The sequence below is a fragment of the Rhinolophus ferrumequinum genome, chromosome 2, assembly GCF_004115265.2.
Source record: "Rhinolophus ferrumequinum isolate MPI-CBG mRhiFer1 chromosome 2, mRhiFer1_v1.p, whole genome shotgun sequence".
Lineage (NCBI taxonomy): Eukaryota > Metazoa > Chordata > Mammalia > Chiroptera > Rhinolophidae > Rhinolophus > Rhinolophus ferrumequinum.
The window spans coordinates 81,790,911-81,804,726 of NC_046285.1; the positions used below are offsets into that span (position 1 = coordinate 81,790,911).

A 13,816-nucleotide genomic window follows, 5' to 3' on the forward strand; every position below is an offset into this window, starting at 1 on the left:
GTCATTAAGTGAGATGGAATAGACTGAAGGAGGAACAGATCTGAGGAGAAAGGTAGGAAGGAATCAAGAGATCTGCTGTAGAAATGTAAAGTGTGAGCTGTCAGACATCCGACTGGAGATGTCATGAAGATAGTTGGATATATGAGTCTGAAGTTGAGGAGAGAAGCCTGAGCTGGACAATTTCATTTTCGAACTCATCAGTCTTGAAACTGAATGAGATCACCAAGGGAGTGAGTGTAGAAAGAAAGAAAGTCCAAAGACTGAGCCTGGTGCTCAGAGGTTGAGGAAATGATGAAGGACCAGTAAAAAACTGACAGAAAGTCCAGTGAAGGAAGAAGAAAGTCAGAAGAGCATGATGTCTTGAAAACCAAGTGAGAAACTGTATCAAGGACAGAGCAACGTCAAATGCTGCTGATGGGTAAAGGGGTAAAGGGAGACTGAGAACTGACATTAGATTCAGGAACGTCAAGGTCATGTGACATAACAAGAGCAGTATCATTGGATAGTAGGGTGAAAACTGGATTAGAGTCAGTTGAAGACATAATGGGAGGAGATTTGAAGAAAATGAGGAGTGACGACTCAGGACATTTTCTTATAAAGAGAAGCAGAGAAATGGGGCAGTAATTAGACAAAATTAGGAAGTCAAGAAAGAATTTTTTAAGATGAGAAAAACATATTCTTTAGAAATTTTTATGTATACTTGTACAATCATCTTTTTTTTTCCCCCTTCTTCTGCCTCTCCCCCACCCCACTCCCATTCAAGCCGTTGTTTCTCAGTCTGATTGTGTAGGACACAGTTCCCTGGCCTATGCTGGTATTATGAGCCTTGGGTCAGTGGCCGCTCATAGCAGCTCATAGCAGCTCTGGCGCTCCAACCACCTGAGCCACCGGGCCTGCCCCTATCATTATCTTAATAATGGTTTGTTTCTTCCTTTTCAGTCCTGCCTTTTATTTGGTTTCTCTGTTTCATTGTCCTCACCAGCAGAACAATGTTGAATAGACTGGGGATAGCAGGAATCCTTTTCTGGTTCTTTAAAAGGAGTTTTCTGACTTTCCAATGTAAATATGATGCTTGCTCCAGGCTTTTGGTTAATATCCTTTATCAGACTAAGGAGGTTCCCTTTTATTCCTATTTTTCTAAGAGGTTTTTAATTTTATCAACTGTTTTTTCTGCTCTTTTGAGATAATCCTGTTTTTCCCTTTTAATCTGTTATTGTGGTAAATTGCAGTAATAGGTTTTTTTAAATATAAAACCATTACTGCATTCCTGGGATAAAATGAAATTTGACCTTTATTTTAATATATTTCCTAATTGTATTTGCTATTTTTAAAAAAGTTTTGGAACTATGAGATTAGTCTATAATTGTTCTTTCATCCACTGTCTTTTTCCTGGGTGGGGTTGGTATCAAATTATATATACTAATCTTATAAAATGAATTTGGAAACGTTTCCACGTTTCTATTACCTACAAGAGTTTTATAAGATTGTCATGATCTATTCCTTGATGTCATAGAAAGCTGTAAAACCCTCTGGGTACCATGAGGTTTTTTTGGTTTGGGGTTTTTTTTAAAGTAGATTATTACGGATTCAATTTCTTTGAAGAAAATTGGGGAGGAGGGCAGTGGCCTTACTTTAATCACTTTTGATAAAATATGTTTTCTAGGCAATCATACATTTTATCCGAGTTTTCAAATTTATTGGCATAAAATTATTTGTATTATTCTTATTTCTCGTGTTCTGTTCTTTTGTATTTAAATGCTCTTTTTTACTGTTGCATTCTTTTATCAGTATTTTCAGAGCTTTGTCTTTTTTAAAAAGCTTTTAGTTTAATAATCACCTATATAGTATCTTTTTTCCTGTAATTATCTTCTTTTTTAATGTTTACTATTTTCCTCTTTGTTCTTTTCTCTGGTTATGTTTTTCTGTTCTTTTTCTAATACCCTCAGTTGTATGATTAACTTATTGTTTTTTTTTTAAACTATTCTACTTTCTAGTAAAAACATTTTAGACTATAAACATAACTACAAGACCACTTAGTCTAATCCCACAAGTTTTTGCGATATAGTATTTTCATTTTAAATTCTAAATACTCTCTTATCATGAATTCTAAATACTCTCTTATTTTGATTGTGATTTCCTTTTTGACTCGTAAGTAATTTAGAAGTTTGTGTTTTATTTTCCCAAAGAATTTTTAAAATCTTTTTGTTAAGTTAAAATTTCACTGCATTATAGTCAAACGATGTAAACTGCATGAGACTGGTTGTTTGGAAATGGTTGAGACTGCTTTGTAGCATATTTTAAGGCTTATCTGTGTAAGTAATAATAACTAATAATTATGCAGCATTCACTGTGTGCTAGAAACTGTTCTAAGAGCTTATCGCATGTTAATATATTTATTTCTTTCAATAGCTTTTGAGATAAAGGTACTAACATTATCCCTATTTTATGGATGAGGAAACTGAGGCACAGAGACATTAATAATTTGACTTGTCAAAGATTTTATAGATTTTAAAAATAATCCAGTATAAAATCTCTGTCTTTTAATTGGTGAATTTTGTCAACTTATATTTATGGTTATAAATGATATACTTGGATGCATTTCTCCATGTTATTTTGTGTTACATTTCCTGATTTTTCTAAATTTATCTTTATCTATTCTTTTGCAATATTTTAATTGACTGAGTTTTATTATTTTATTTTCTACCTCAATTGGCTTTGCTGATTTGCAAGTTACACATTCTATTTCTATTTTTTTAGTAGTAACCTCTAAATTTTTAGCAAGCATATTCACCATATTTCATCAACTGTAAGACAGACATTTTTCACATATTTGTATCTCTGATACAGATATATATTTCATAATTGACTGCAATCTTGCAATTGCTGTTGGCCAGTAATTTCTACTATTGCTATCATGAAATCTGCTGTCGTTAAGCATAATATAGTTGCCATTGCCTGAACGTGCATGAATTAACTGTAGCTTTTCCTGTTGTTGCCATTCCAACTGCATTAGGTGCATTGTTGTTACTACCAATGCTGAGTTAAATATCCATTTAAAATGTTTCTGAAATTTCTAAATAGAATGTGGCACTGAAACAAAAACTTATTGCAATGCATAAAGGCATAGAAAGAAAGCACCAGAAGATAATTTTCATATTAGTGAACCAAATATTCATCATTAGGGGGCATGACAGAAATTCCACATTTTCTTGCAAAATAATAACCGAGCTTTACAGAAGCTGAAAGAGAACTTTTTGTTACTGAGTTTTGGTAAAAGACTGTCTATTACACTACAGAAAGTGATGCAACTGAAAATAGGAGAACTAGGTAATTTGCTTGAAAGAGAATAGGTAAGGTATATGAAATGAGAGAGAGGATAGTACCATTAATTCATATTTTGCATAGAATTCTCTTTAAGGCATGTTGTAGCTCATAATTTAATTGGCAGTCTTTTCTCTTTCTTCATAATGGGAGATCTTCTAATTGACACCTTACATTTGTAGAATTACAATAACTATATCTAACATTATTCAATAGCTTTATTTTCCTCCTATTACCATAAGGACCTTGGACTTTAATGCCCATCTTACATGTTTTTCTTAAGTAACATTTTTATCCCACCTATTCTTTAAAATTACTGATTTTTTAAAAAAATTCAGCCAATGTTTACTTTGAGTAATTAATGCTTCCCTATTTTTTCTCACTGTTCTTTTATTTTATTGTCTTTTTTTCTTCTGAATTTAGTGTCCACTTTCCAATGGATACAGTTTTTAAAAGTTTATTTAGTGAAGATTTGTTAGTGATAAACTCAATGTTTGTTTTCTGAAAAAGTTATTATTAATTATTAAAGTAATTATTAAAAGTTATTATTATTATTAATTTTGAATGATAATTACCTGGCCATAAATTTCTAGATTGGCAGTCTTTTTCTGTCTCAGTAATTTCTACTATTGCTATTATGAAATCTGCTGTCAGTTTAATTGTTATTCTTTACATCTTATCTACTTTTTCTCTATTTTAATATTTTCCCTGTGTCTTTGGTGTTCCATGGTTTTATTAGGTATCTAGAGATGGCTTCATTTGTATATTCTGACTCAATTTTCATTGTATTTTGTGAGTTTGAGTTTTATACCTTTCATCAATTTTGGAACATTTAAAAATATTGTATCAAATATTATTTTTTCTATCTAATCTCTCTTTCTAGAAATCCCATGTATTCACTCATTTATGCATTCCACAAATGTTTTTTGAGTATCTTCTATCTTTCAGCAATAGTCTCAGCATTGGTAATGTAATAGTAAGCAAAGCAGACAAAAATCATTGCCCTCATATCCTTTGTATTCTATCCTATTTTATCCTCCATGTCTCTTGATCTTTTGTATTTTCCATCGCTGTGTGATACATTATGTTTTCATTTCTTCAGCCCTATATTCCAATCCACTGAGTCTATTTTTAGCTCTATCTTATTCAGTATTTCATCCATTCATTGAGTTTTTCATTTCTGGAAATTTATGGTTCTTTCTAACATTTTTCTTGTCTTTTTTAAAGTGACTTGGTTTTTGCACATAAAAAGAATTTTCCTTTATACATTGAATCATTTTGAATATATATAATAGCACAATTTGAAGTCAACAATTACCTGAAGTTTTTGAATGTATAATCTGCTGACAAGTGTTCATATTGGCTTATTTCCTTGGGTGTTATAACTTTGGATATTTGAATTCAGTTTATATAGAATTTTACTGTGTAAATACTGAATGAATTGAATTGAATGTTTCATCCCTCGAAGTAGTTTGCTTCTGCTGAAACCCCAGTGATATCATCAGCTCTGGGACCATTGTTGTTGTTGCTGCTGTTGTTGTTAGTGTCTTGACTTTGGAGACTCTTGGAATGATGGAATAAATGAGTTAAATATGTATGTGTGCTTTTAAAAGTGGAAAAGGTGATACAAATATAAAGAATTATTAGTATTGCTGCCAATATAGAATGTGACAACAAGAGAGGAGTAACTATGTGGTCTTGTGTGCTGTAACGTATTAAGTGGTTGTAGAATAAATGTGTAAAAAGTAACTATGAAAGGAAATATCTATAACACACTGTGTGTTATAAATATAATTACTGCACAGAAGGATTTTGTTCTGATGTAAATAATAATTCTGCTATATTAAAATAAAGAACACACTCACTAACAAATGAAAGTAAAAGAAAATACACTGAAACAGTCCACCAAACCAAATAGTGTTCATTCTATGAATGGGAGGATGGATTAATACCTGGAAATTTCATGTTATATGGCAACATAACACTTTGTATCCATAAACCATATAGGAAAAAATGTTTGGTTACATCCATAGATGCTGAGAGGGCACTTTCAAAAATTAAAACAAATATATACACTTTGAAAAAAGAAAGTGATACACACTATTGATATAAAACATTTACAGTATTTTCTTGCTTTTAGTAAAATTTTATATCAAAAATAAAGAATTAAAACCAGAAACTAGACCAGTATTCTTTCTCTTATCACTTTTATTAGGAAGAGCAGAGCTAAACATCTGGGTACAAAATAAATACAGAAACAACAACAACAAAAAAAGCTGTAGTTTGACTTAATCAGCAATAACTACAAGCTCTAATGAGGAAAAAAACAAAGATTTTGTTAACAGCAAAAACAGACATGAAATACAATAGTAAATACATTTATAACTTGTTGGAGCTTATATGAAGAAAATGGTCAAATTAGTATTGTGAAAGAATTGAGAAATGGAACAAGCAAACAGAAACAAACAAAAACAGCCTTGAAATAGAATCTGCTGTGTATAAAACAATTACTACGAAATGAATTATTCCGTAAATAATGGTAGGAGAATTAGACTAGCTATTTAGAATACAACGTACATCTTTTTTTACTTCCATAAGTACCAGATAGATTTAAGTGAATAGTTAAGAGACTAATTTCTAAAATACCAATCTAGGCTCTAAATAATCCACAGTGTGGATAGGGCCTCATGCATATTTACTACAGCATTAGTTATAACAGCAAAAAATTATTATTAGAGCTGGAATTTGCAATAAGACAGAAAGGCCATCACTTTCTATCTCTAATGTCATGTGACAGTGTGAGGATCTAAATGCTTCACTGCTCTGTTATACTTTCAGGTTTGTTAGCCCACCGTGTAGAGTTCACAGTCAGACCAATTTCCAAATTAAAGCAATGGGCCTATTTTTCACATTTAGATGTTTTGAAGGGTCATATTTTCTCTCAATAAAGATGATTAGGTATTTGAGGGAGAATTAAAATCGAGGAATGGAGGGCAATTTGCTTGGGGAAAAAGTTAAAACGGATTTGGTAGTTACTTGAATTGAAAAAAGAGAGATGAAGTGATGTGTTCTATTGTGTAGAGAAAGAGAGAGAAAGTTTATGGGAGAAATTGGAAGATAGCTTCAAACATTTCACAAAGGTTACTAAAATGTCACAGAGTAAAAAGTAAACCTTGACCTGCAATGGACTTAGAAACTAAAATAGCCTGAGGATTATACCCACCTGCAAGTGAATAATTAAGCTCCTTTGAACTCTCACTGCTCCCTATCTGTGTATCTGTGATAACACAAACCTGCTGCATCTTAGCACGTTTGCAAATCTGCCTCTTCCATAAGATTCTTGTCTCAAAAGAAGGCCCTCATTGTACTGGGTTTTACAGCCCCACCTCTTATGCCACCTATCACCGTGTGGCATTACCCATTGGCTAAATGACTGAGTTTGTATCTTGTCAGTCCTTTGGAAGGAGGACTTTCCAGGGTATTATTTAACATGAAGCTTTTCTTCCAAATAGGATTACCAAACCAATAACAATGACCAGGCAGTGGTTGAAATCTGTATCACGAGAATCACAACAGCCATCAGAGAGACAGAGTCGATTGAAAAGCATGCCAAGGCCCTCGTGGGGCTCTGGGACTCCTGTTTGGAACATAACCTCAGACCCTCCGGGAAAGATGAAGACACTCCCCATGCAAAGATCGCCTCCGATATCATGAGTTGCATTTTACAGGTATGTCGGTGTTCAACATCACGATATTTGATACTGGCTTGGCAGTTTAGGCGAACACGTGATGTCTCTGAACCAAGAGCCAATGTTTCTGTAGTGTTTGGATACTGTAAAATGATACCACAGACCATCAATAGCTAAACCAGACAGGTTTGGTCATTAATAAACCACGAAGTTTCTATTGACTCCCTACTGTGTACAAGACACACTGAGGAGTTCAAAGGAATACCACAGCAAGCTCTAATTTGTTTGGAGAGATAAGACACGTGCATATAAAATGTTAACCGTAAAGCAATGTGTGCCAAGATTCAAATGAGAAATCTTGGAAAATGCAGAAAAGGAGACCTCTTTCATCCAAGGAGACCAAATGGGAGGGGGAGTCTGAACTGGGGGGCAGTGAGCTTGGAATATGTGAAAAGAAGCAAGTCATTTTTTTAAGTGTATTTCTATATGTACTGGGAATTCTCCCTAATGATATTTGTCTGTTCTGATCATGTTTAAATTCTTCTGGCAAAAACATGAATTTGGAATTTTGGCTCTACCTCAAACCAGTTACATAAGACTGAAATGATGGACAAGTCACTTAACTTTCTAAGCCACAGTTATCTCCCTGTGAAATGTAGATGAAACGACATTGGCTATGACAAATTTTACCAACCAGTGATGTTGACAGGTACTTTGCAAAAACAAACACAAAAAAATTCTGTGGTCAAATAAGTTGGTAAATACTGAATTCAGATTTTCCCTTTTGAGCCATAACAAGTCTTCCTAGCATATTAAAGGCTCTGGAAACTCCTGCAACAAAGAAACCTGGTTAACTGTTTAGTACAGCCTTTCCATTCTGATTTGATCATGGAACTCTCTTTCCTCTCCCTACCCACAACGCAACATTGACGAACAGCCCTCAGAACTATGAGTCCACTAAGCACAGTTCAGGAAATTCTGGTTATGTTAAAGCGTTTAGCATGGTGTGTGGCAGCTAATATTAGTTTCTTTTCTTTTATTTTTTTCTCACAGTTGTCTATGCTTCACTGGAGCATATTTCATTTTGTCTCCTCAGTCCAGGGACTGGCCAACTCAACAAAAGACTCTTGCACACTTCCTTTGTCCCTCGGGTTAAGGGTGGGAGGAGAGGATATGGGGATTTAAACAAAATTAATGAGAGAGTAATACAGTTTGGGTATAATAACAAAGACCTACTATATCTGTTCTTGATTGGTTATTTTGAGTATGTTACTGACATACATCAGAAACATAGATTATTTTACTCCAAAGTGCCACTCCACAGAAACTCACAAATCAGCTGTGCTCCCCAGCTCCCGCCGCAATTTCAGAACATCTGGTCTAGACTCTAGGGCAGTGTTATCCAACAGAAGTAGAACGCAGGCCACAAACATGAGCCACCTATGTCACCTGAAATTTTCTAGCAGCCACCTTAGAAAGAAGTACAAAGAAACAGATGAAATTGATTTGATAATCTATTTTCCCAAACTCAATATGTGCAAAATATTATTATTTCAACATGTAATCAATATAAAAATGAGTGAGATATTTTCCGTTGTTTTAACACTAAGTCTTATAAATCTGGTGTATGGTTTAGCATGTCTTACATTGGAGTCCTCGCATTTCAGGTATGCACTACCTTGACGTGGGTAGTGGCTTCTGTGTTGGCAGAGTTCTGGAGAGTCAGGAAGGCTTTCTGGAGATCACATTTAGAAAGAGTTATGGGCAATAAGCAAGAGTTTCACCAGACAGAAAAAGTGAGAGGACATTCAAGCAGGAAAATACATCTTGTGCCAGAGTCTAGATTTGCAAAATAAGACCAAAGTCAGAAAATTATAAACAGACTCCCTTTCCAAAATGCCCCCAAATTGTAACATAAAGGGAGGTTTGATTCTGGGTAAGGCATTATATCTCCTATTTAAAAGTTGTGGGTGGGGGTGGTAGAAGGGAAGCAAATGCTTTTGAGAAACAAAACTGCTTAAACTTACTGCTGATCCATGACTCAGTGTAAATGAGCTTGTGAGATTGTGGAGAGCTGGGCCCTGAGAACAAGTACTGATATTTGGGGAAAGGACAGAGAAAAGGGAAAGGGGGTAGGCCTCAACGCTAAAAAGGACAAATAAGTCACAGAAGTGGATCCCAACCGTTGGTCTTTGGGCCAGTGTAGGCGCAAGGTGTCATTAGAGCATCCTGGGAAGAGGCAGAGGGTATTGTAATGGGAGGTGGGAAGCCCTAAAGACAAGCTTGCCTTTCAACAAAGGTCAGCAATTTGTCCAGGCCACCCCTGAGGCTGTGATCCCAGCAAGTCAGCCCCACGAACTGAAGGCAAGGCTGTGGTCACAGAACTGGCATTTAACTTTCATCAAATTTTAAGATCTTTTTGGCCTTCAGTAAATACTGAAAAGATGATTTTATCCTACTTGTAATTTGGGTTCTTGTGGGAGCCATGTAGAAATCCAGATGACTCATATTCTGTTCTGTTTTTTCAGTAAAATAAAACAGGAGATCAACTTTCAAAAGTCATCCTTAGCATTTTTAGCTTGCACAACATACAAACGAGTGATTTCCTCTCCACCATCGATCCTCCCTCCCCAGATAAGCAATCTAGCATCAGGCAAGATGCTCTTCCAGCATCAGGCAAATACAGCTCTTCCCCCATCCTTGGCCATTTCACTTGATTTTCTTTTTTTCTTTCACCGACATTTCAAACAAACATGTTCACTCACAACAAAAGCTTTCTGTCTTATTTTCCCCCAAGTTGCCTTTTTCAAACTAAACTCCAACCTACTGCAAGGGAACATTTCGATTCCTCTTTTAATGAGTACTTATATTGAATCCTTTCTTTTTTTGGTCCCTAAATTTGTGAATTTGCCAGGTCCATACATTTATGAATTAGCCTTAAAATAACTTCTAAAATTCCAGAATTCACCTTGTAGACCTTCCTCAATATAAAATCAGTCCAAGTGTGCGGTAGATACTTGTGAATTCTGCTTTCTTTTGCCGCCTTGGGTGATACTCTTTTACCAACCCACCATGTGTCCTTAGACAATGCTCCCAACCTGTCATCTAGATAACAAAGGATGAACCTTTGCTGTGACCCTTTCTCACAGTTGTCTATGCTTAACTGGAGCATATTCCATTTTGTCTCCTCAGTCCATGGACTGCCCAACTCAACAAAAGACTATACACAGTCTCTCAGATCGTCTCCTGGTTTGAAATTCCCTTAGGAGTTGCTGAGAGGTAGAACAGTAAGAGCTTTAGAGCTTGGGGGCTTTAGAGTCAGATGCTCTTGGTCTTACATAAATGAGAGATAAGTTATTTGATCTCTCTAAGCCTCTGTTCTGCCATCTGTGAAATGGGCATAACAAACGTGCTGCGCACGTAGAGCATCTTTTTTATTATTATTATTAAAGATTATTGGGGTGACAGTTGTTAGTAAAGTTACATAGGTTTCACGTGTACAATGCTGTCATACATCATCTATATCTCACATTGTGTGTTCCTCACCCAGAGTCAGATCTCCTCCCATCACCATATATTGGATCCCCTTTACCTTCATCTACCACCCTTCTCCTCCTTTACCCTCTGGTAAGGAGTGCATCTTTTTTTTGCAAAAGCAATCTCCCTGTGTGGTCTAGTCACTGTCTGGAAATTCCTATTTCAAACTACAGCCTCCTCTGACCAGGTTTTTATATGGAATTGGCCAATGCCTATTTCTCTGCCCTTGGAAAAGTCCTGAAAGGGAACATACCCCCTGCCCCCCACAAGGTACATTATATTCTAGCATAAATCCAAACCTGGAGAGGGTTGAAAACATTAAAATGCACCTCAAGGAAGTTGGAATGCTTGACGTAGCTGGTGTGCTAGAATGATATTCTAGAGGATTAACAGGCCTACCGTCATGGTGTTGCGAGCCAACGCCTGTTTTACCCTTACTCTACTAGTTACAGCCTCTTCTCCCACCAAATCTCTTAGAAGAGCTGCTGTCAAGTGAGCTCTGCATTTCATCTCTTTCTCCATCTCTGCTCACACTGTGGATGGTCCCTGTGAAGATCTGCAAGGGAGTTGTCTGGAGGGAGAGAGGAATAGGAAGAATCCCCAAATCTGCTGTTGGAAAATCAAAAAGTATCTATTTTTTCTCTTTTCTAGAAGGGCCCACTGTCCATTCTCCTTGAGTACGCTCTTCAAATTGCTTATTTCTTCCCTAGTGAGTGTATGAAGAGTCAACTCTGCCGGTGGTTAGCATTGAAGGCAAAGTTCCTTGGACAGTTTCGTGAGCATTTCCATTGCAACTCCTGGGGGCAGGATTGGTTTTGTCGGTCTAGAAGTTTATTCAACAGGCAATCCCAGCTTTATCATTTACTTGCAGTGTGATCTTGGGCAAACGAATCTTTTTGTACCTTCATTTCCTCATCTGTAAAATATGGATAATACTAAGAGTAGCTGCCTATGGAATCTGTTGTGAGAATTAAATGAATAGACATTTAAATACAGACATAAAATCTTTAGGACACAGAAAGCGCTGCATGAAGATTGACTCTGGCTAGTGTCGTCATTAGCATCATCTGCGGAAGACTCTAAACTAGTCCTCAACATTTTCTAATAAGCTACAAATCTCATTATTTGTTACAGTCATTGTTCACTGCCTGTCTCCGCTTCCCCAAAATATAAGTTCTGTTTTATTCGCTAATGTAATCCCAGTACCTAGAACAAGTGAATGGCACACAGTACGCGCTCAAAATAATATTGATTGAATGAATAAATGAATGAACAAACGAATGTTTCGGAGACGTGACTGTTTTCTGGTATCCATACTAGCTACCCTTCTCCCCAAAGTTGGCCGCAGTACCTATTCCTCAATTAATGTCACATGAGACAGTGGCGTGAAATGGGAGGAGACTGGGACACCCACCCCCCAAGTTCATGAGACCTGTCAGAAAATACACTGGGAAAACTTACAAGTATGTGCCATTTAGATTTTCTATATAGCCATGCTGCTAAAGACCAAGCATTTTATCCAAATTTAGTTTGATTTACCTGATCAATGATGTGGGATGAATAACCATAAAATAACAATTTTAATAAATGACTCTTACTATTTCTTGAAATTACTCTTTTATGGCGCTCGCTTGAATTCAAGGCCTGAGAGCCAAAGAGCTTTTTAGTTGCTATCACCTCAGATAGATATCTCTTCTACTTAGCTTTATTCTTTTCTATTTCAAAACACTGGGAAATGTTCCCAAAGTGCATTTTCAAAAGGAAAATCTCCACCAAAAGCTTAAATTGGTGCTAATCTAGTTAAGAAATATAATTCTTGGCATCTGTAGAACAAAGGCCCCTTGTTTTGCTTCTCCAGCTAGATATAACTGTCCCCCTGAACACGTCTTTATTTCTACCCGGTACTTCACTGAATTTGTTCCCTGAGTGCTGGGCACTGAATTGTGTGTAAGATGATACACATACCAACATGCTCACGTCTGCACCGAGGGGCAAGATCTATCATAGGCTCTGGCATTAACAGCTGCCGCTAAAGTGGTTTATTTGTACGAGTAATCACAGGGCTTTCTTTGCATGTGTGCTATTAGCATTCCTGTGATCCAAATAATCCTGGTGGTAAAACAACTTCATGGGCCTGCGACCTACTGCATTAGCAACTAATTTTACTTCACTTGAGAGTGAAGCCCAGCCGTTGGAAGAAGGTTGTATACTACCTGTCAGGTCCTAGGACCTGTGTCTGTCCAGCCTTATCTGGGCCTCCCAGCCCCTCACTCACTTCCTGTTGCTGTCAGCAGTGCTTTTGACACACTAGGACCTGTCTAGACACTGTTTAGAGATTGTGAGCCTTTGGTCACAGATTCCTTAGTGTTTATGTGAACTATTTGCTCTTTGCTTAATGTTTCACTTCTCTTATCATTTGAGAGATTCCCAGATGACATACGAAGGAGGAAAACAGAAAAATTGAATGTTAAAGTTGTTTTGTTTTAAATAATAACATTATACATTTGTGGGGGAGGTCATACAATTCACTTGGAACCACAGTTTAAAGACTTTAATAGCTGCGCACTATTTTTCTCAAGAACATCTAAAATTGTGGTAAAAAGAATATGATCAACTTAGCTAAAACAGCCTGCTATTTCATTGTTGCTGGCAAGCATTAGCCTACGCCCAAGGTACAAAAACATCAGTTGCGGGAATACCGATTTCCAGTGACCTTTCACTGCACCTGTCTGAACTCACAATTGGTTAGGAACATCTGAGTTATACTTCCCAATGCCACCACCTGTGGTTTCTCAGTAAGTTACAGGTAAATGTGTTTGGAGACGTAGTCCTCTAATGGAAGACATGTACCACTCTAGCTGCAAATTATTCTCGGCTTAAGTTCCAGAGTAATCAAAGTAAACTGGGGCCTGCCATGCTTCGTGGGAAAGCTCTGAGAAGAACTGTGAGATTATGCTCCACTCTCCACACGAGGGTTTTGTCCTGCCATCACAGGGACAAAGACATGGCATCTAAAATTGAAAACTGGCAAAAAATTACACGTAATGGAGAGATTAGCTGTCTGTAAGGACAACCCAAGAAATTGTATAGGTAAGACAGAGGAGCGTGAGAAAAACCCAGTACTCTCATAGGAATATAATCTCAAGGGAGCAGGGATAGACCATGACTATAACTGAGAAAATGGACAAATCAGTTGGCCTTCCTGAATACCATCTGTCTGAAGAGTATGTCAGCAAAAAAAGGCTGCTCAGCCTGGGGTCATTATTTTG

General features: G+C 36.6%; 1 protein-coding gene across 4 annotated transcripts in view; it reads left to right on the top strand.

Annotated features, from left to right (window-relative positions):
• The window catches only part of VEPH1 (ventricular zone expressed PH domain containing 1), a 203,339-nt gene that overhangs the window by 16,607 nt on the left and 172,916 nt on the right, over positions 1-13,816 (top strand). For all 4 annotated transcript variants that reach the window (XM_033092130.1, XM_033092103.1, XM_033092111.1 and 1 more), the window contains one exon: positions 6,834-7,049. In XM_033092130.1, coding sequence (XP_032948021.1) covers positions 6,834-7,049 — 216 coding nt within the window. The remainder of the gene's footprint in view (positions 1-6,833; positions 7,050-13,816) is intronic.